General features: G+C 41.8%; 1 protein-coding gene across 12 annotated transcripts in view; it reads left to right on the top strand.

Annotated features, from left to right (window-relative positions):
• Positions 1-23,272, top strand: part of LOC310670124 (contactin-4) — a 506,424-nt gene that overhangs the window by 395,867 nt on the left and 87,285 nt on the right. For 11 of the 12 annotated variants that reach the window (XM_083424800.1, XM_083424802.1, XM_083424806.1 and 8 more), the window contains 3 exons: positions 302-486; positions 13,606-13,742; positions 15,474-15,603. In XM_083424800.1, the coding sequence (XP_083280926.1) occupies positions 302-486; positions 13,606-13,742; positions 15,474-15,603 (452 nt within the window). Of the gene's footprint in view, positions 1-301; positions 487-2,278; positions 2,395-13,605; positions 13,743-15,473; positions 15,604-23,272 lie in introns of those variants that run through there. The other variant, XM_083424803.1, reaches the window with a different exon arrangement.

Below are 23,272 nucleotides of genomic sequence, written 5' to 3' on the forward strand. Positions count from 1 at the left end.
GATCCGGCACAGGTGAGGGCCCTTCAGGTTCAAGCCCCAGCCCCGGCTCAGCCGGCCCTGGAGGTGGGGACTCCTGTGCAGGCTGGGATTCCTCAGGTTCAGCCTCTGGATCAGATTCCCAGGCCATCACACAGTTATTGCTACAAATGGGGTTTTTTTTGGGGGGGGCTAGTCATTTTGTGGCTGTATTTGCAATGATGTGTTATATATATATAAATGAACTTGTCTGTTCATAGCAGCTCAATTAAAAGAATTCAGCCTTTACCATCAGGATTTTCTCCCTTCTGTTGTTGATAAACAGCCCGGTTCCTACGATCACCTGGAGAAGAGCCGATGGAAAACAGATCCCCAAAAAAGCTCGGAGGCACAAATCAAGCAGCATCCTTGAAATCCCAAACTTTCAGCAGGAAGATGCTGGCCTGTACGAATGTGTGGCTGAAAATGTGAGAGGGAAGAACGTGGCCAGGGGCCAGCTGACGTTTTATGGTACCCTGATTATTTACTCACCTGTTTTTCATTATAGCTGAGGCCAAAATGTGGTAAATGCTTTGTTGCACTGTCAATGTTGATTTTTCTCTTCATATTTGTCTTGCAAATAGGACTGCTCAGCAAGTGTAATTTTATATAAAATAAAAACCTCTGAGACGGGCATATTGATTGAGGCTGGGAAGTGAGGGAGAAATGAAAACGTACATTGTAAGAAGGAGATTGGTCTGGAAGATGTAAAACGCAGTTGTAAAGCAATTTATCTGTCTTTCTCCTGCTGCATCTGGAAGAAAAACCGCATGCTCTTCTGAAAAACGATGGCTGTTTTGGCCTCAGATTTAGAGTTTTCATTTTTGGCTAGCTTTTAATCTCAATGGCCCTTCCCATCCCACCCCCCACCCCCGTATCACACTGAATTTGGGACTCATTCTTGTGTAAAAGTAATTATGGGATTTTTCTGTGTATGTCCCTGCAGATTATATGAACAGGACTGAAAAAGTTTGCATTGCTACAGATCCTTTAAGGATTTGTTCTCTTCTTCCTCTCTTGAAAGGAGACTGAGGGTAATGTTGTGCATAGCAGTACACCAGGTGCTTTAGAGAAGGCAGTCGAGACTGAGAATGTGTAGCTTGGCCCTCCTCCTCTTGCCAAGAGAGAAGTAGGGTCATGCTCTCCCAATTGCAGAATGGATTGCCTCCTCTGAAGTGGCTGTTGCAACTACTTTAAAGGTTGCAATTCACAGCACAATCCCCTTCACCTCTCCTGACAAGAGAACAAGGAGAGAGATCATGATTTTTCAACAAAGGTAATTTTTTTCAATGGATTCACTCCCTTTTTTTCCTCTGAAAACTGTTCCTTTATACACCCCCCCCCACAAAATGTCATATTTTGCTGCAACCCAGCCCCCTTCCCACCAAAAATCACTGCTAATTACTCTAGACCTCTTTCTCCCCAGGTCCTGCCACCATAAAATGCCAATTAGCATGAGAGGACCCAGAAGAAAGGCAAATAACTATATTCTAGAGTTCTTTGGACCTAGCCAGTTCCGAGTTTCCTTAAAGTTGTTGGGATAGTGCAGTGGCGTAGCGTGGGGGGTGCAGGGGGGGCCGGCCGCACCGGGCGCAACATCTGGGGGTTAGGGTTAGGGGGCGCAAATCCATGGGTTAGGGGGCGCAAATCCACGGGTTAGGGGGCGCAAATCCACGGGTTAGGGGGCGCAAATTACTTGCCTTGCCCCGGGTGCTGACAACCCACGTTACGCCACTGGGATAGTGTGATGGCTTGGTATGCTCTTCGCAACAAGCACCTCTGCTCACTCAGAGATATATACAGTTCTTTATTTTACATATGTACAGGCAGCGCATTACAATCATACTGAATCCTCCAGTTCAGATTCTGGGAGTGGCCTCCGCTGGCTTCTCCTCCAACAGAAAAGGCGGGGAAGCTTCATGTGATGCCTCTCCCCCCTCCTCTTTAACTCTCTCCTCTCCTTGGCAGACGGAACAGGCATTGCCTCACTACCGGGGCCAGAACTTTCTGTGCGGTGCTGGGGCTCTGCTTCAGCCTCTGAGAGCCCTTCTGCCTCCTGGCTCTCCCCTCTTTCCTCAATCTCCACTTCCTGCCCATCTCCCTCTTCCTGTTCCTTCTCCTCCCTGGCAGTCCCATGACATCAACCCCCCCCCCTTCTAAGACCCCCTCATCTGTGTTGCTCTCGCTTTCTTCTGAGGATTGAAACCCGAAAAATTCTTCCTCATCAGTCTCCGCAAATATCTCCTTGAGTTGCCAATTGTGGGGTTTGGGTTTGTGGGGGTATCGCACATGAAATTCCTCTTGCAACTCCAGTGCCTGGATAGTCTCTGCCAGTTCCCAAGAGTTCTCAGCTGCAGGATCACCCTCCCAAGCCACTAGGTATTGCAGCCTGTTCCTTTGCCACCTGGAATCTCCTCTACCTCTCCACCCTGCTCTACCAGTGGAGGAGGTGGAGGAGGTTCCCTGGCCTCCACTTGATACGTATGTGCTGGATTGTATGGTGACAGCAAGGACCTATGAAACACAGAGGTGCCGTAAAATCAGTTTGTCGTTGCTGGGCTTCTCTTGATTGCTATCAGCCATGCTGCTTGCTATTTTCATCTTTCTACTTTTAATCATTTCTGCAAATCCTAGCTTCATACTGCTCCTTTGCGCTGTCTCCCTTGTTGTTTTGGCAGTGTCTGGTTTGTTTATTAGTAGCAGTTAATAAACCTGCTGTGATTTGTGACCTTTTCCTTTTTAATACTTTTACTTTATTCACATTAACAGAAACTTCGATATCTTTCCCTTGATACCACTAATCCTGTTTCTTTCTCAAATGGATTTAACTTTTCCCACTCCTTGTGGCAGATCACTATCAATGGGGGGGGGGGGCGTATTAAGTTGTGTTTTCCTCCATCTTGTGTGTTTTCCACTTTTGACAGTGTCATGAACCATCTTAGTTCTCCATTTAACTTGCATAGTACTGTTATTTATCACCTTGCTCGTTCCTGTTATCCTTTCTCTCACTTTCTGAATCATGGCTTACTTTCCCCCCCTTTCCTCCTCTGTTCCACTGAGTGAACATTGTTTATTGAGAAGTTGTTCAGACCATGTTCAATGAGGGTTAACCTCCCTCCACCCAGATAAGTGTGCATGTAGGAATGCCACTTTTGGATTCTGTTGGGTTGAAATAAACGACAGATGAGTGACAAGTGTCATACGGGAGGCATCTCTCGAGCATGTCTCGGGGAGTCCCTTTTATTGAATATTACAGCATTGCCACGTATGTGCTTGTTGCTGATTGGTTAACACAAAGACAATGCCAGGGTTGCATATAAGCATTAATAATCAATAGATTAAAGGTTGGGAAAGGAACACAGAGTTGGACAGGTATGAAAACCTCCCTATTAAACTACTGATTGATATAAAGGTAAAGGTACCCCTGCCCGTACGGGCCAGTCGTGTCCGACTCTACGGTTTGTGCGCCCATCTCACTCTAGAGGCCGGGGGCCAGCGCTGTCCGGAGACACTTCCGGGTCACGTGGCCAGTGTGACAAGCTGATTCTGGCGAGCCAGCACAGCACACGGAAACACCGTTTACCTTCCCGCTAGTAAGCAGTCCCTATTTATCTACTTGCACCCGGGGGTGCTTTCAAACTGCTAGGTTGGCAGGCACTGGGACCGAGCAACGGGAGCACACCCCACCGCGGGGATTCGAACCACCGACCTGACGATTGGCAAGTCCTAGGCGCTGAGGTTTTACCCACAGCGCCACCCGCATCCCACACTGATTGATATAGCAAAACTTAAAAGGGCATAACCATTGCATTCATAGATGTGGTCAACCATGCATTAAGAACAGGTCAAGGTATGATGTTTCATGAACTCAATATGAACTGAACATTCCAGTCAGAAACAAAACTTCCCATCAGGATTCATCAACAATATCTTCTCTTTTGATCTAAGGATCCCTCCAGAAAATCTACTTATTGAGCATTCATCAGATCTGCCTTTCCCAACCTTTCATTTTTAGATGTTGTTAAACTACAGTTCCCACCATCCTTTGCCATTGGCCATTCTGACTGGGCTGATGGGGGTTGTAGTTCATCAGCATCAGAAAACCTAAGGTTTGGATCTGTTTCTTAATCAACTTTGATTTATTTTTACACTTATAAGTTGGTTCATGCTTGTACTTACATGAAAAGGCAACTGATTAATTCTATAAAAGTAATAAAATAAAATAATGTAGGCCAGAACAGAATCATGTTAATATTTCACATTAGCACTGGCTACATTTTGTTTTATTTATTTCATAAAATTTATATACAATTTAATTGTATATATTTCTTTAAAATCCTCCAAGTGGGAAAATATGTTTCCCTTGCAGTCTCAGCTTGGACTATATCCCTGTATTTTACTTTTAAAAGTTAACCTTGTCTAGAGGTGATGCCCCACTAGCCTGCTGTTAAAGGTGTTCAGTGTTTAACTTGGAGTGTTCTCTTATACGAATAACATGACTTCAGCTGCCTTTTAAATTTGAAAAGGCAAACCATGAAAATGTTCCCCAAGTTTCATCAAAATAGCCATTCCAGACCTGTCATTCTGAAAGCAGCTTGTCATAAGATCTCACATAATATCCTGCATTAGTGACAAAAGCTGAATGGTAACATCTTTAATCTTTTTTTTTTTAATCTAAGATATATATATATATATAATGGGGAGGGGAAAACTGCAGTGCTGGCATTGTTTTTCCAAGTTGTTTCTACTGGGTCAAAAGTTCACATTCAAAGAAAGGAACACTGGAACGTATTTGATATGGAAAATCAAACTTGTCACTTACTTACAGCCTTTCTCTGTGAAATGTTCTATCATAATGCATCCCTGGAGATTAAAATCTGGCTCTAACAGTGTTACTCTTTTAAACTGAGTTATCTGCCTCTGTGAATAGCAGAGAAAGCAAAGGAAGATGAAATTCAAATTTGCCTGCTTGCCGCAGATAAACCAGACTATCTTTTTTTTTGTCACCAACCATATTATTCAGCACTCAGTAAAGTTGTTGAAAGAGGTTTGCTTGTTTGTTGCTGTTATGCTGACTCTAGTTTTCTTTTGCGCCATATATATATATTATCAGTGGCATCAACATGCTTCATGTTCAGTATGGTTAAACAGGTTGACGCAGGGTGAGCAATTCAGCCTCTTTTCCTCCACCTCAGTTGTACAGTTTCACAGCTTAGCCTAGTAGCATGTGTGAAGGGAAAGCAAGTTAGGTTATAGAACATTGGTACACTTTAATCATCTTGGGATAGTGTGAGGAAGGAGGGCACAGACTCTTTTAAGACTGGCCAGATGCTTTTGTTTTTGTCTCTCTGCTTGGAAGATTCCTGTTTGCTTCGGCTGCTTCAGAAGCCACAGACCTGATTGAAAATGTAGCAACCTGCTTTGTTTATCCCCTGTGATTGTCTTGCAAATACCGTATTTTTCGCTCCATAAGATGCACTTTTTTCCTCCTAAAAATTAAGGGGAAATGTCTGTGTGTCTTATGGAGCGAATGCGTGGAGCCTGGAGTCAAATTGCCCAGGGGCAAAAAGCAGATCATGCATTTATTATTTTTTAGAAAGAGGGAAGGGGGTATCAGCGCTGAGCAGCTGATTGGCAAGGGATAGGGAGGGAGATAAGAGACTCGAGAGATAAAGGAGGCTGCCTGGGAGGGGGGAGGTAAAAGCACATGGATCCTCAGGATTTTTGCATTGGGTCACCCCAAATTCTCCATCAGATCACATAGCATGTCCATGGCTACAGCCTGCACCAAAAAAACCCCACATCCACTGTTTCGTGGGGCCGCAATGGCACAGAAACGTGGTTACAAAGCACAGATCCACATGGATCCTCAGCATTTTTGCACTGGGCTACCCCAAACTCACCATCAAATCACATAACGTGTGTGGCCACAGCATGAACCACAAAAATCATACATCCACTGTTTCGTTCAGAATTTTTTTTTTCTTGTTTTCCTCCTCTAAAAACTAGGTGCGTCTTATGGTCAGGTGCATTTTATGGAGCGAAAAATACAGTATATAATGCCACCTGGATGGGAGCACTTAAAAGACAGAGAGGACTCTGGTATCTATGACAAATCTTAGAGCTGTTTCATGTCCTTGGTTGCTTCTATTAAAAATCATAGTTGCTATTACAAATTTCTGCAGGTGGTAAAGAGGTTTCACATGGGGAGGTGAGATTTTCAGCAAAGTTCAAAGGCCCACTCCTGGCTATATTTGAAATTAAATTGTGAATGTGTATCCCTCATACTTCTTTTAGCACCTCACAATAACTAGTAATGTTATCAACAGAGTTCAAAGTATTAAGAACATAAGTCTGGTCCAGTAGCACTCTTCTTAAGTTCAGTATCCTGTTGCCAATAGCGGGCAACCAGACACCTACAGGAAACTCATAAGCAGGACATGAATGCAATAGCCCTACCCCTTTTCTGCCCTCCGGTAAATAGTACTTAGAAGGTACTGCTTCTGAACATAGATATTGCATATAACCATCTTGGTTGAAAGCCATTAATACCCTTTTAAATCTACCTGATCTAGTAGCTGTCAGCAACCTTTGTGGCAGCAAATTTCATAAATGAATTATTGGTTGCATGAAAAAATGCTTAATTTATATGTCCTAAATCTCCTGCCAGTTTCTTTGGATGACCCAAGTTCTATTATTATGAGAGAGAGAAATGTATTTCTCAGCACCATGCACCAGTTGTCTTTTTTCCAAACTAAAAGCCACTTAGGCTTAAGTCCGGGGACACTTCCCCTCTGGTTAGTTCCATAATCAACTGTTCCAAGACACCATATTTTAGGGTGTTCTAGGAATTCTACCTCTATCTTGTGACTAGAGCATGCATTTACCCAGTCTCTGTATGAGGGTAATTGAAGTCAGCCATCATTACAACATTTTCTTCTCCATCTCAAGATTGCTTCAGTTTTTTGGTCAACGATGTCCTTAGTACAAAATTATTTTTGTGACTGGTGTTCCCACTCACAGAGATTCTGCGAAAAAGTATTTTCCTTTTAAGTATTCTAGCTCTCAGCCTGTTACCAAACCTAATGTTCTGAAATAGTAAGGATCCATTACTGTCAAATTATATGGTTTTATATTGTCCTTTCCTTTTATATGTTTTTGTTGAACTGTCTGAACTGAAAAGGGAAGGAAGCAGGCAAAGCTTTGTATCCTCATCTATACTGTACATCTGAAAAAACGTACACTAACCTCAACTCTATTTTTAGTCTGCCTGAACACAGAATTTAACCTTGGTGATCCCTTGCAATAAAGTAAAGGTTTGTATCTCATTTAGAAGTACAATGGAGCCCCTTATGAGGCTTATGGGAACTATCTGAGCTAATTCTAAAAGAGCTGATCCTGATCTTGCAAAACAGCATCAGAGTAATGAAGTCGTTTGAACTGCTGTGGTTTAAAATATATATATTCCAAAGGGGAAAAGGAAACAATTATATCTCTGGCTGTAGTTTCACAAAAGTCAGTGTGGCTCATTCCTCACTCCTTTGGTGTGAACATTTGTGTGATAAGAGTATGCAACATTATGAGGTGTGACTGGTATAATGAAATTTCCTTCCTTGCTTACACAGATGTATATAGACTGAGACATTGTGAAGCAATCCAAAACTTGGAAAATGTTGGTGTTTAGTAGGTTTACATTGTTGGCAGACCTATTTCTACTGAAGTAGCCCAAAGCTTTCCTGATGATATCCATGGATCTAGTGAAAGTTTCCCTTTCAGTTAATACTGGATCTGCAGTGCAGTTAAAGGAATTTTAATTATTGAATCAATAGATTTTTCTTCAGTTAACCAAACAAATCTATCAATTCAGTTTTGCATAAGTTTGCATTTACATAAAGCTGAGATTTATTAAAATGCAAAAACAATCTTAACTCAGCATTCATTGGATTACCTTTGTCCCCACACTGTGATACTATTGCTCAAGGAAGGCTCAAGGTGTCATGTGCACAATTCCTAATTTTTAACTTTAATAATAATAGTAAATTTTATTTGTACCCCGGTCGGAGACGGGCTCAGAGCAGCTAACATCATATAAATAACACAATATACATAAAAACATCAATTAATTAAAATACATCTTAAAATTAATTCAGACAAATTAATATCTGGACAAATGTCAGTTATCAGGTTATCAGTTTTCAGACTGAGAGCGGTTAATATTTTAACCATCTTTAGCATCTGAATACTTTAGCATCTGGTATTCGGAGATATATATCTTATTGTTTACTGTCATGATTAGGAAACAGCATACAAATTCACTAGCTATATGACAGCAAAGATGCATCTGGTATCCCAACAGTGGCAAATCAAGAACTTCCAATGATCAACCCTCTACATAAGATGCCGCTGGGTTGTCAGGACATAAGACGTCTTATTTCAGTGCCTTTCACACACTCTCTCTCCAACACCTTTCCCCTTACAAGAAAAGATTGGCAGCAAGGCACGTGACCAGCAGGACAGATAGACACACAAAAGCAGGAGACATGCATGTTGATGCATCCATTCTCCCCCTGCTAACATTAGGAAGCAAGGGAGCTCATCAGAGCTAAAGAAAGAGATGGGGTAATACACTCATCTCTCTCTCTCTCTCTCTCTCTCTCTCACACACACACACACAGTCACACACGAGACCCCTCATGTTGAATGACTGCACACACAGACACACACAGCACAGTATAGCACCCTGTTCCCAGCTATAGGCAGATAGATGCATATGCCACCCACTTGTATATACAACAATATTCTTGATCCTAATATATTGCTACGGGTCACTCCAATCTCTGCTGAGCTGAGTGAGATTCCAGGGGTCTTGGCTCTTAACCAGGGTTTGTGTTTCCTTCGGAGTGAGGCACAACAGAGACTGTAGTGCCTTTAAGATATATGGCTTTGTTTACACATATGTACACCTGAACCTTGTTGGAGAGAGTACAGAATATCATACCCCAAGAGTGTCTTCTGTTGCTTCTCCCATAGCTCAAGTAGGCTTGTGTTCAGAGCAGAAGCCAGCCATGCTCCCCAGTCTCTGGGTACAGCCTCTCCCAGCCAGTCTGCATGGAGTTCTTCCCCCACCTAGGGAAACCCAGCCAGATGGGTGGGGTATAAATTTTATTATATTTTATTTATTTATTTTTCTACTCTTTTCAAAAACTATTCAAAAGGACACTTATTCCTGCCCCCTATAACTCTGGCAGCCTCTTGCTCCTCAGAGCCAGGGGAGGGACAATATTGGCATTGGCAGTTGCCCTTAACGACCCAGTACTCTGCTCTCTTTGTTTCTGAATGGCACCTCTATCAGCTGATCTCCTGAACAGGAAAACAGGGGCAGCCTGTATTTTTACAGTGCACCCAACATTTACCCTTAATACTCCAAGTATTAGCTAAATTCTAACATTTACTAAATTTAAGAATTTAGAGGGATCTGGCCCCTCTACAAACTCATCACAATATATTCCCTAGGGGTAGGGATGTCTTTCTAAATTTGCCTCCCCTCTTCCCTTTCCCACACAGATAAACACACATTCCCTTCAGAGACGCCATTCCCAATCTTCCAAGGGAGCCAACAGGCAAGAGGCACCAGCTCAGGGCCTCAATATCTTTTGGAGTGCTTCTCCCAATAGAAAACTACTCACACCCTTTGGTCTTCATCTGAGGGTCTCTTCCGAATAGTTCCCTTGCAAGCGATTTGAGGGTGACATTAAAGGAGAAGGTTTCCTTGGTTGTTGATCCCCATCTTTGTTGTTGTTCTTGTTGTTTAGTCGTTTAGTCGTGTCTGACTCTTCGTGACCCCATGGACCAGAGCATGCCAGGCACTTCTGTCCTCCACTGTCTCCCGCAGTTTGGTCAAACTCATGCTGGTAGCTTCAAGAACACTGTCCAACCATCTCGTCCTCTGTCGTCCCCTTCTCCTTGTGCCCTCCATCTTTCCCAAGGTCAGGGTCCTTTCCAGGGAGTCTTCTCTTCTCATGAGGTGGCCAAAGTGTTGGAGCCTCAGCTTCACGATCTTTCCTTCCACTGAGCACTCAGGGCTGATTTCCTTAAGAATTGATAGGTTTGATCTTCTTGCAGTCCATGGGACTCTCAAGAGTCTCCTCCAGCACCATAATTCAAAAGCATCAATTCTTCGGCGATCAGTCCAGCTCTCACTTCCATACATCACTACTGGGAAAACCATAGCTTTTACTATACGGACCTTTGTTGGCAAGGTGATGTCTCTACTTTTTAAGATGCTGTCTAGGTTTGTCATTGCTTTGTTTCTGAATGGCACCTCTATCAGCTGATCTCCTGAACATCTTTAGGCCCGTTTGATGGAAATGTTTTTGCTGCTAGAATTTTCGTTATTTTCCCCCCAGGCTTTCTTATGGGTTAAAGAAATGATTTTGCTGCAATGTATTGATTAGATTTCATGCTTTTGGACGAAAGGTTGTAGCATTTGGGACTTTTTAGTTTAGAGAAAAGACAAGTAAGAGATGACGTGACAGAAGTTTATAAAATTATGCATTACATGGAGAAAGCGGATAGGGAAAAGTTGTTCTCCCTCTCTCAGAATGCTAGAACTCATGGAAATCCAGTGAAACTGAATGCTGGAGGACTTTGGGCAGGTGAAAGAAAGTGGTTCTTCATGCAGTGCATAGTCAAACTATAGAACTCGCTCTCCCAGGAGGCAGTGATGGCCACCAACTTGAATGGGTTTAGAAGAGTTGCCATGTGTCCTCTTTTTCCAGGACACATCCTCTTTTCCAGGGGTAAAATTTCTGTCCGGATGGATTTTTTTTTAATTTGCCAAAATGCCTCTGGTTATATTTTCTGGATGAGACATAGACCTAACTGGAGACTTGCTTTCCTCTTCTCCTGCCCCACTCAGCAATACATCACAGCTTCTATAGCCTACAAATAGTAGGGGTATTTAAAATGAGAGTTGTCATAGCATCCTCTTTCTTCGCTCTTCAAAATATGGCAACTCTGAATTCATGGAGGTGAAGGCTATCAATGGTGAGTAGCTATGATAGCTATGCTCTCCCTCCATTGCTGGAGGCAGCAATGCTTCCAGGTACCAGTTTCTGGAAACTACAGGAGGGGAGAGGGCTCTTGTGCTCATGTTCTGCTCCCTTGTTTCCCACAGGCATCCAGCTGGCCACTGGGAGAATAGGATGCTGGACAAGATGAGCCACTGGGCCTGATTCAGCAGCCTCTTCTTAGGACTTCTCAGTAGTGAAGTGAAATTATATATTCCATTTATTCAGCAATAAGTGAATTATATAATGATAAAAATAAATGTTTACAACTTTGGGGTATATGACTCAAAGGCATATATGTCGTCGTGTTTTGTGGGGAAAACCAAAATCACTGGAGCTGAGAATACGTATTTTTTCATTATATAAAAGTTAATTTATGCACCCAAGGACATGAGTTGTAATAGTGATTTTATAGACAAGGATGCCTTTTATTGTACACTTCACACTTGCTGAAAAATAGCCTTGGACTCAAGAATGCATGTTTTGACAAGCAACTTCAGGCAGCTCTTTGAATCCATAGATTATCTTGCTCTATGCAGATCTTTTTTGTTGTCTCTAGAATTGTCATTTATAATACTGAAGAAGTGAGGTGATAGAAGCTTTGTGTGATGCTAAATCTGTCAGTTGTAGTGTGTTGCTTTCTTGTTAAAGAAAAACCTGGGGCGTATCCTATTTATTTTTTATTATGTTTGTCAATCTGTTTCTCTCTCACCCCTCCCCACCTCACCCCACCTCTGAATCTCTTTAAGTCTTATTTTCTTGGCATATATAAGTTTCTGAGCTAAGTTTCTTCAGCTTTTCTTTTCTTCTTGTTTTCTTTCTTCTAGATCTGGGAGAATCTGTACTGTACATTTGGAATTAGGTGTTCAGCTGCCATTAACTTTAATTCCTATTTCAATTAAGTCACCCAAAGGAGCTTGAACTATTCAAAAAGATCCTTGCTGCTTGTTCCTTGTTGGGTTTATCAGCAAGTAATGCTGATAGCAGAGATGGATTTAAAAGTAGCAGCATCATGTTGGTATTCAACCTGACACTTCTTGTTTATCAAGCTTTTGCTGCTTAATTCTACCCTTGCAAACCTTCCTCTGATCTCATCTAAACCCCTGGGGGATTTTAAAAGTGGTTGTCCTTTGTTGAAGAAATCTGAAATTGTTTTATCTGATTATAGAGAGAAACAGCATTGTAAAATACCCAGGTTCATAGAGACCTCTGCTGGCATAGAATATACATATTTCTTTAAGCTTTGGACAATTGTGTGTGCAGATTTCAGTCACTATTCATTAAGCTCAATTATCTTTTGGATTCAGAAGCTTCTATACGGGGCTCACAGTAATTTGCCATTCCAGGACAGTTTAGCTGTCTAGTTTCTCTGATGTGGCAGCCTGAGATGTCCCCAGAACATTCACTGTCACTTGTGTTTGTTATCTGAAAGCAAAGTAATAGCATTCTTATAAACTTGAAATACATATCTTTGGAGGCTACAGAGGAAAAAACATCCCCTGGGAGACTGTTTTAAGTTCCACTTATTTCCCCGAGCAAGTTAAATAAGTGGTTAAATCTATTTCATTGCAATTAATGGGACACGTAATGTTCTTAACTTTGGCTTGATTATGCTCATATATTTTCCTCTCAAATATGTTGCATGGGGCAGTTAGGCTGTTTCTATCCCCTAGTTTGAGTGGATGGTATTCAAGGTTTACTCAGGGTAGACCCACTGAAATTAATAGACCTAACTTAGCTAAGGGGACTTATTTAAGGGGACTTCTCTGAGTAAAACTTGGTTGAATACCACCCATTGTCTACAGAGCGTGGAACAAGATGGCAGATGTATTTCTGATTTCTCATAGTTTACACATTGAAGCACTTTAGACTCGAGAGTAGACCTTAGTGCTTATGGTTTCTGCAGGTTGGAATTTGATGCATGCAGTTTGCAAGCATACAGGATAAATTTATTTTCTTAGGTACAACATAATTGATACCAGGACTGGGCAGCATTTTTATTCTCCTATCTGGCAGGTTATTATGCTAAAGAAACATACAGCTTTCCTTAGAAATAGGGAGCACATACTAAAAATAGTTTACAAGGTTAGCTGTCATAGATTCTCCAAAGGATATTGGGAATTGTAGCTTAGTGCCAGTTCTGCGAATTGTGATTTTCACAAACCCTTGGAGCCCTCAGTTTCAGGGTTTCCTGGGAGAAGGGGATAACTATAAGTTGGCAGTCTATGCCCAATTCAGCACATTTAAACCAATGAGTACACTGGATTAATGCAATGGGGGAAGCCATCCAGCTAAAACATTATTGCTACTAATATCTCCAAAAAGGAAAACATCTTTCCTTATTTCTTTTACTGTGTCTCTACTGTTTAGAGACGAGATCCAATTCACTTTCAAGAACAATGATATGATATGTGAATGTAGTATTATATAAATGTGTATGTTAGGAAGAAAGTCATTTGAAGGTTAATGGCACGCAGAAAACAAACACTTGCTTAGAAGAGTGTTTCTGTCCTCCTTGCAGCTCCTCCAAACTGGATTCAGAAAATAAGTGACGCTCATGTGGCCATGGAAGAAAGCATATACTGGGAATGTAAGGCGAATGGGAGACCAAAGCCTTCTTACAGCTGGCTAAAGGATGGCGAACTGCTTCTCCCTCAGGTATGAGTAATATTCAGGCTTGGTGTCCTTGATGCTTTTGAGTTGGGTGACAAAACTTGAAAGGATTTGTTGTGAAGTGGTGACCTTTTTCATCTCTGTATAGTTTGTTGCCGTTGAGAAAAAGAAATTAATGAAACCGAGTGGCCTTAAAATTCCATCTGTCCCATTGCAGACTTCCTTCCCTGCTGAGTGAATGTCACAGAATCACCTTGAGCTTTCCTTGTAGTTAAAACAATGACACTTCAAGCCATACTTTTCAAAGGCAGAAATTACCCTCAGGCACCTAATTCCCAGCCAAATGTTCAATGAAAGTTAGGCATTTAAGTGCCACTTTCTGCCTTTGACAAGCGTTTCTCTGAATCAACTGGAACTTAGAAGCTGTGGGACTCATTTCCAGAGGACATTTGCTATGAGAAGAAGGGTACATAAAATGGCTGTATATTTTTACACTCTGTACAACTCTGTAGGGGAAGGAAAAGTCATAATGGAAACGCTAGTTAAGTGTAAGTGTGAACTGTGAAAAGAGTGAATGGGAATATACTTACTCAGGCTGTATAAAACACCTTCCCTCCATTTCCATTTTTGAGCTCCTGATTTTTAATTGAACTTTATGGGAGGTAAACAAGCCCTCTGGTCTGTAATAGTAACCCCATTCAACTTCTTCAGATCTCGGCAAGAACTGACAACAAGGGAGTTGACCTACCATTAGCAGTGGCAGAATGAACTGCCTAAAGATTAATGATCTATGGAAAAGGAGGAAATCTCATTAGCACCCTTTCCATTCCATGTCTCACCAGAGGAGATCCTTTCAGGCCTTGAATGTCTCAATTATATAGGCAAACTAGGCAAATTATTCACTCTCCGTTATCAGAGTGACCAGCTTTTTTTTTTCTTAACCTGCTCTTTGATGAGTTGCCTAGATTCAATCAAGCTCTAATAAAGATTATGCAAACATAAAATTGCAACCCCACAGCCAAGTAGAAAGTCGGTCAGTTTTTTAAAAATTATATTAGTTATATGTTTCGTTGTTAAAAATACACCCGGATGCCTATTGTACACAATGCTGTACTGATTAAAACTGATAACGTGAGTTCCATATCCGTAGGCTGACAAATGATTGCAGGGTCCTTTTGTTCCACATGCTAATTTCACTTGCTTCATGCTGGTCACTGGCAGATGGTCTTGAACTTAAATCACATTAGACTAAAGTAAGGATCGTTAAATGATTAACATTTACATCTTTAGGGTTTAGGGGTTTTTGATTTTTGTTTTAATTCTGGTGGGGTGAACTGCATACAATAGCTTTGCAACACTGAATGTGATTACTGTTCCCATTAACCTTCAAGGGAGCAGAAAGCTAATAGTTCTGCTGTTCCAAATCTTCTGAAGAACTTGCCTGGCATGATTAAACCACAACACACTACAGGACAGAAGCAGTATTAGTTGCAAGTTTATGTACCTGAAGATACTATTAATCTAAATTGGGGAGGGGGTGATATACTGTTTAAATGGCATTTACCAACTACGATATTGGTTTCCTCCATTCAGCAATTAATACGATATAAATTATTTATCAATAGATGACATCATGTAAATTGTTCATAAACTTGCATTTTTAACATCAAAATTGATTCCCCCTGACAGGTTAAAATAAATGATATGATTGCAGCAATGCATACATTCTAAATATGAGCTTTTCAAAATTGTGTTGTGCCTTTTGCTGTTTTGCAGGAAAGAATCTTGATAGAGCATGGGACGCTCACCATCACCAGTGTGAACCTATCGGACACCGGCATGTATCAGTGTGTGGCAGAAAATAGACATGGGACCATCTATATCAGCGCAGAACTGAGCGTAATTGGTGGGCTCCTTTTACTTAACAAATACTGAAAAATACATGTTAGCCTGTTTTGCTGCCTCTAAGGAAGTCCACAAATAACTAATATTTATTTTTATGATAATTTATATCAGTCTAGGCAAAAGGCCCACTCAGAGCAGCTTGAGCCCTTGTCACAATGATTGTCTGCATACATGAACAAGTCATAAACACTTCATATTTGCTATCATCATCATTTTGCTTCAGCTGTTATAAATACATACTTTGGAGGGGAGAGGATAGATGATTTTATGCATAGTCTAGTACAAGAATTTGGTGGTCAAATTGTTCAGTTGCTTAGAGCATGGTGCTGATAACACCAAGGTTTCAGGTTCGATCCCCATATGGGACAACTGCATGTTCCTGCATTGGACTAGATCAAGGGTTGTCAACCTGGTCCCTATCACCCATTAGTGGGCGTTTCAGGATTCTAGATGGGTGGTAGGGGGTTCTATTGCACAAGCTGAATCCTCCTTCCATCAAGCACTGGTGGGCAGTAAGGAAATTTTACCATCAAGAAAGATGCATTAGTGGGTGGTAGGTATAAAAAGGTTGACTACTCCTTGACTAGATGATCCTCAGGGTCACTTCCAACTCTATGATTCTATGAATGACCCAGATTTGAACTTAGGGAACATAGGCATATTACAGAGGATTATGGGGAAATGTTCTAGGACAGGGATTGACAGATTTCATTTTTGCAAGATCTTAATACAACTTTGAGGCACATCAGCCAGATTCAAGTGCAACAGAAACTTGGGGGGGGGGGGGGAGCAAGAAGAGAATAGGTACTTTTTCCGCCCTGGAAATTATTTTCAGTATCAGTACTGAACTTCCTGCTCCTGGTTCCCCCCCACCCCGCACCCACACTTTCTTAATTTCAGCAGCCTAACTTAAGAAAGGAGAAAGTCATCTTTGTTAGCAGCTAGAAACTTTTACAGATCTGTTGCAAATCATTCAGAAGTCATCCATTGCTAGTATTACTAGTTTTGTCCAGTATAAACATCACTCAGTAGTAACTGTATGTGTAACTTTACACACCAAGGGGACCCTCAGTTTTAGTGCTTCTGATGTGGGCATTTCACATTTTTAAGAACTTGAATTGTGCCACAGAGTCTTGCTTTAAAAGCATATTCAGGACTTGACTGCTACAGGTCCTCTTTTGGCACTCCATTCCCATCCCAGCCTCCTTATGCCTTTTTGTGAAATGAAAGAAGACAGCCTTTGGTGTCTAAGTTCCTCTCAGCTGTGCATTACAGTGTGGTAGCACTGACTGAATCATTATTGAAGAAACATGGAAGATTGCAAGTCTAATTACCTTGCTTTTTAAAATAAAAAAGAGGGGGTAAAAGTGAATGCCCCACAACACAATCTCTCCACCTGTTATGGATCATGCTGTTCTGCTGGGCCAAAGCGAAGAGGTGACCCTCTCCTTCTAGATAATGAGCAGTAGGGATTTCCTTAATGGCCACTAGTGGCTGCTCATTTCTCTTTATCTAATAATGTTCTGTAGAAGGTGCTTTAAGTCACATGTGCATGTGTGTTGGAGGCTGGAAGAAGCAGTCCATGCAGTTTGGATTTGGACAGAGAGTGAAAATGCATTTCACAGTCCTGCCCCCACCTCCCCAACCAGCTAGCAAGAAGTAGCCACGGGAGGTGGCTAGAGTGCTGTTATATCTGCTGGGGACTGATGCTGCTTTTGGTCTGGTACTGCCTTTACAATTTCTTGCTTCCCTCCTGGCCAATCTGTATATTGGAAAAAATAAACAGATATTACAAAACATCCAAAGTCTTCAGTAGTCTCTCCGCACATGGAATCTAACATTGTAAATCCTGGAAAAACACAGAGCGCAACATAGCTTTGATCCATGATCTGTAGCCAGCATGGTGTAGTGGTTAAGAACGGTAGTCTCGTAACCTGGGGAACCGGGTTCGCGTCTCCACTCCTCCACATGCAGCTGCTGGGTGACCTTGGGCTAGTCACACTTCTTCGAAGTCTCTCAGCCTCACTCACCTCACAGAGTATTTGTTGTGGGGGAGGAAGGGAAAGGAGATTGTGAGCGACTTTGAGACTCCTTAAGGGGAGTGAAAGGCGGAATATCAAGGCCAAATTCTTCTTCCATGGGTATGCCTTTCTAGTGGGGTTTCCTGAAACTTCCACAGTAGCAAAAATGTGGATGTGACATGCATTCACTGGCTATCTAAGCTTGATACATGATCAGAGTCCAGCATTCATCTCCACAAGATGTAGTGATAGCTTCATGCTGACGTGGGTTTTAAGAAGCAAACAAATGGGTGAGCTGTGGGTAAGATCCAGAGGAGCTTCCTCCAATAGAGAAGACTTAAGATCTCAGAGCACATAGCATGTAAGCCTTTTCTGAAGGATAGCAGTATTTCTAATTAGCAACACACACACACATGCTACCTCACAGGAGCTGTGGTTTCCTACCAGTGTGCACTCTCTAGTTACAGACTGAACTATTCTGATGTGACAGAAGCATGTAGATTTAAGGTGCCAGAGTTCTGACTTCAGATTTCCCTCCTCCCCCACTAAAATGATAGTTCATGCCTTAACCACTGGTTAAGGGAGCATCATTAGATGCTCCCAAAGATTCTAACTGCTCAAAAGTAAATTCTCAGCATAAAACAGCCTATGTGCAAAATGTGTTGTGCATTGCTGGTAAGGAAGAATTCGGAAAAAGGTGTAATACATAAAGATGTGAGCATTTCCCCCAGCTTCCCTTGGTGTTACTTGACCTCTGTAAGACCTTCATCGTTAAGTGCTTGTCCTCAGCCACTCTTCTACATTGGCCCATATGAGGGGGAATTGTAGAAAGTCCTGTAGTGGATGGCAGATCGGTATTATCTCTCTCCTTAGCTTTCTTTAACAGTTTTTAAAGCTCTCTGCCAGAGGCGGGGGCATAGTTTGTTTTAACAGCCTCCATCGGGAAGCTGGCATTTCCTCTCTCCCCACCTCATAATGTCCAGGATTTAAGTGTTATTCTAGGGTGTTCAGGGAGTGGTAGTGTCTACCCTGCTATGGTTAGTTGTGTTCTTATCTACTTTTGGCACTGCTCCCCCATAATTTCACAGAAGTGTATTCCTGCCCCCCGTGCCATGCTGAAAATTCCCCTTCTGCATGGTGAAGGGGCAGTAGGATGTCTGCATGGGGTTCCTCATGAGTTGAACATCTGATGACATAGGAATCCAGCCAGCCAGCATGGTGTAGTGGTTAAGAGTGGTGGACTCGTAATCTGGTGAACCAGGTTCGCTTCCCCGCTCCTCCATATGCAGCTGCTGGGTGACCTTGGGCCAGTCACACTTCCCTGAAGTCTCTCAGCCTCACTCACCTCACAGAGTGTTTGTTGTGGGGGAGGAAGGGAAAGGAGATTGTTAGCTGCTTTGAGACTCCTTAAGGGGAGTGAAAGGCGGGATATCAAGTCCAAACTCTTCTTCTTTGCTTGCATAGAAGACTACCTTCCTTGAAATCTATGCACAAAGGCTGCAGAAGTCCACCCTTGGTGTTTGCAGGTTGAGGGCAGGGCCAGTGAAACATGCAACATCAGGGGTGACACCAGCACCATGACCCCACTGCCCTTTCTATAGTTTGGTGCCGTAGTATGAACTTGCAGTGAACCAGAAACAGAACATTTTAATGCAGCCAGCATAGAACCTTGCTCTGTAATCTGGAGCTCTTATCTATGAGACTGTATAGGCTAAGCCATATAAGCAGAAGAAACAATGACCAAGAAACTGACCTTGAATTGGGTGTTTGTTTGATAACGTGCATAATTTTTAGCCATGTGTCTGCTGTTCACATAAAACATTGGAACGAATCATGTTATGATATGTGCAGGCTTTAGTTCACACTAAACGTAATGTGTGAGTACAAATCTTGCTTTTAGACTTTCTGATGTGTCAAATTTACACACTAGGATTGTTTGATTGTAATCTAGTCCCATGTAATTCTCCATAAAACTGATGCCAATATAACGTCTTTGGATCAAGATAGAAGACTTCCAAAAATGAGTATGTCAAATTGCCCGTCCCTCTCTCCTTCCTTACCAAAACCATCTTTCTTTTTTGCTGTCACCAGGTGTTTTGCTCCCTTCTACTGCTCCAAGAAACCTTTTGAGAATCAATATAGATATCCGAGCCGTTTAGAGGCCTTGATTTCATAGGCATGGTAACCGTCAAGAACTGTGTTGTCAGTTGCCCAATATTTTGTTTTTAATACAGTTAATACAATTTGTGAGTAGATAGCATTGTGTCTGATATATTTCAAAGAGAATGTTCAATACTGTAATTTTAATCTCTTCTAAAGAGGAAGGTTTAAGGTGTTCCTTGAGCAGCCAGTGTTTGGTTTTTGCTGGGCATGTTTTTATTAAAGAGGATAGATGCCTACAAAGTGTTGGGGGAACACCCCGAAATTATTGCTGCTGGAGGAAAGAACAAGTAGCATTCAACAAATTAGAATCCATAGTGGCAAAATCTATTAGGGATTTTACCTTTCGTATAAAAGAAATCCAAATAGAGCCATAGACGCTTCTTCAGGCTATTCAGCAGCTGCTATAGAAGTCTGCCTTACACACTGATTACAAATTATAGTATAAAATCAATGACTTCCAGTTTGTCTTGTACTAGATTAACCAGAGAACATGTAAAGTATATTACCTGTAACCAGAGTACTTGAAGGTTTCTGAATAAATAAGTGTTAGAGTGGAGGGAATACTTTCATGTTTCTATGCTGTCAGAGGAAATGTGACCTTCTGGCTGCTTCCCAGTTCCATCAATATAATATAACAACAAGAACAACAACTTTTATTTGTATCCCACCCTCCCCGGCCCAAACCGAGCTCAGGGCAGCTAACATCAAATATATAACATTGGTATAAAATCAAGCAACAATTAAATTACCTCCTAAAAACAAGTCAGGATCAAATTAAAATCTAATTAGATGGCTTTCCGCAGGATTAGGGTTGGGAACAGTAAATGCGCATCAGGCCCTGGTGTTTACGCTATTCTTATATGGGCCTGTTAGAATACTGGGAGGCCTCTTTCATACTAGTTCTTATACAAAAAGAGAAGGGGAATTAGGCTGAGCCCTGACCAAAGGCCTGGCGGAACAACTCCGTCTTGCGGGCCCTGCGGAAAGATGTCAAATCCCGCAGGGCCCTGATCTCTTGTGGCAGAGCGTTCCACCAGGCCGGGGCCAAGGTCAAGGAAAGCGTAGTCTCCCTGAGGCCCGGGATCTCCAAGATGTTATTATTTGCAGACCATAAGGTCCTCCGTGGGGCATACCAGGAGAGGCGTTCCCGTAGGTATGAGGGTCCTAGGCCATATTGGGCTTTAAAGGTTAAAACCAGCACAAGTGTATCTACTGAATGACTAGGACAACACACATCTCATTCAGATGCTAGCATATATACACATAGAAAAACCGTAAAGCATGTTTGTGTTTTCCACTTTGGTTTTACATGCAAACTCTTCTCTTTATAAAGAAACATTTTTCAAAACACATTTGGAACATTCCCAATCTTTGCAGCTGCCTTTTTATTCTTGTACAGCAGCTATTAAATTCCCTGTGACCTTTTTTATATTGAAAATTTTCCTGGACGTATAAAAATACATTCGAACGGGAATACCATTATATAGGGAGTCCTTTGTTACATTATTTAAACAAATATTTGTGCACGAGGGGAGAGGTAGCAACAACAGGTAATCATACCTTAAAATGTATTTTTTTGCCTGTACATGAGATTGATCGTTCTGTTTTTAAAAAGAAAAACTCATCTCCAATAAACAATTTTTAAAAAAACTCCTCATAACAAAATTAAAACTAAACAAGAGGCATCCACTGAACATGAGCAGAGGTACATGGCATTTTTCATACAATATATATCTATATTGCATAAAAAGTGGATGTGATTGCTGTATCTTAAGACCTTAAGACCTTAAGAATTTACCAAATCTTATTGTTGGGATCTCTTTTAAAGGGTAGGGACAGCATAGAATGCTGAGCAGCTTGCCTTCTCTGCCCATGCCCTGTGACCCTAATTTTCTCCAGAGTCTCAGTGAGATCTTGCTTTGTCCCTTTGTCAGGCTGCCAAACATCTAAATGGTCACTGGGCACTGGAGGTATTTTGCACAGGCATCTGTCAGGGACAGTGACCTGTCACTAAAATTCAGGCCTTTTCTCTCGAGCCACTGTGCTAAGGAAAATTATTCTCAAGGCAGTAGATGATGGTCAGACCTTTTGTGGCTGGGCTGTATTTGAACTGGAGTTTGGAAAATTGAGGAGACATGTTAGATTCATAGAATCATAGAATTGTTGGAAGGGACCCCAAGGGTCATCTAGTCCAACCCCCTGAAATCCTGGAGTATTTTGCCCAAAGTGGAGCTTGAACCCAAGGGCCTGAGATTAAGAATTTCATACTCTATGGACTGAGCTAGCACCACTACTATGTGCCCATTGGAGTGGACAATCTCTGTTCTGCACCAGTTCCATCCCCTTTTGCTGCCAGTGTAACCAGGAAATCATATATTGTTTGTTCATTGGATTTCTTACCCACCCTTTACCAGGTCCCAGAGCAGGGTACAGCAATAAAACATACCATCATAAAATGACCATAAATCAAGGGAAATGCAAAAGCAATTAAAAATGTTCCATATATAAAACAATTCTTTTTTAAAAAATCATATATAAAAACATTGCAAACATTTTAAAATAGTTCCACATGTAAAATAGTTCCAATACTTAAAAGGCCTGTTGAAAGGATTTTCTCTAAAGAAGGAATACGGAGGCACCAGGATTCCCTAGCACAGTCAACCATAAGAGCTAACAGACATTGGACAATCTCAGAAGAATCACCATTATCAAGAATGGTCCATCCCAATTGGTTGGCCAAAAGGGAGGAGCAGGACACTGAGAAACACTTTTAACAGTCTATCTGCAAAGAATATATTTGTCCATTGTTCTGGGATTAATCAAGAAAATTTATGGAAGATAAGGCTGTCAGTATCTTCTAGCCATGATGGCTAATCTCTGCCTCCACAGTCAGAATGTGTCTGATTACCAGTTTCTGGAAACTGCAGGAGGGGAAAAGTTCTGGTGAGCCTGAGTCCTCCTTGCAGGCTTCCCTTAGGCATCTGGTTGTCCATGTGAAAAGAGGATGCTGGATTAGATGGGCCATTGGCCTAATCCGGCAGGGCTCTTCTTATGTAATACGGTCATGTAATTTTTGCATTAATTAAAAAGAAACTCTGACTTGGATATAGAGATCCCAGGAGTTTCATAGGACTATGTTGATGACAGAATGGGAATGGGATTCCTGTGCAGCACCTTGTCCATCCTGAAAGTATACTGGAGATGCAATGGCTACACTCTGAAATAGCATGGGAAGTGGAGTGTTCAGTTGTAGGGGGAAGGAAGGATTGATTGAAATGTCCACCACCACCCTTTCTGTCAATGGGAGCCTCCACTGGATCAATTGGCCTTAAGGTGTCCTGCAACAGGAGTGCTGATCTGGATGAAGGACCTAGTTCCTTAGGCCCAGAGGGTGATGCTTTTCTAATCTGAGGAATACTTCAAAAAGCTGTATTTTGTGTGCTGATAACAGACAAAGAACCCAAGCATGCTTTGTTTCTGCAAAAA

Source organism: Podarcis tiliguerta (assembly GCF_965153285.1).
Source record: "Podarcis tiliguerta genome assembly, chromosome: 2".
NCBI lineage: Eukaryota > Metazoa > Chordata > Lepidosauria > Squamata > Lacertidae > Podarcis > Podarcis tiliguerta.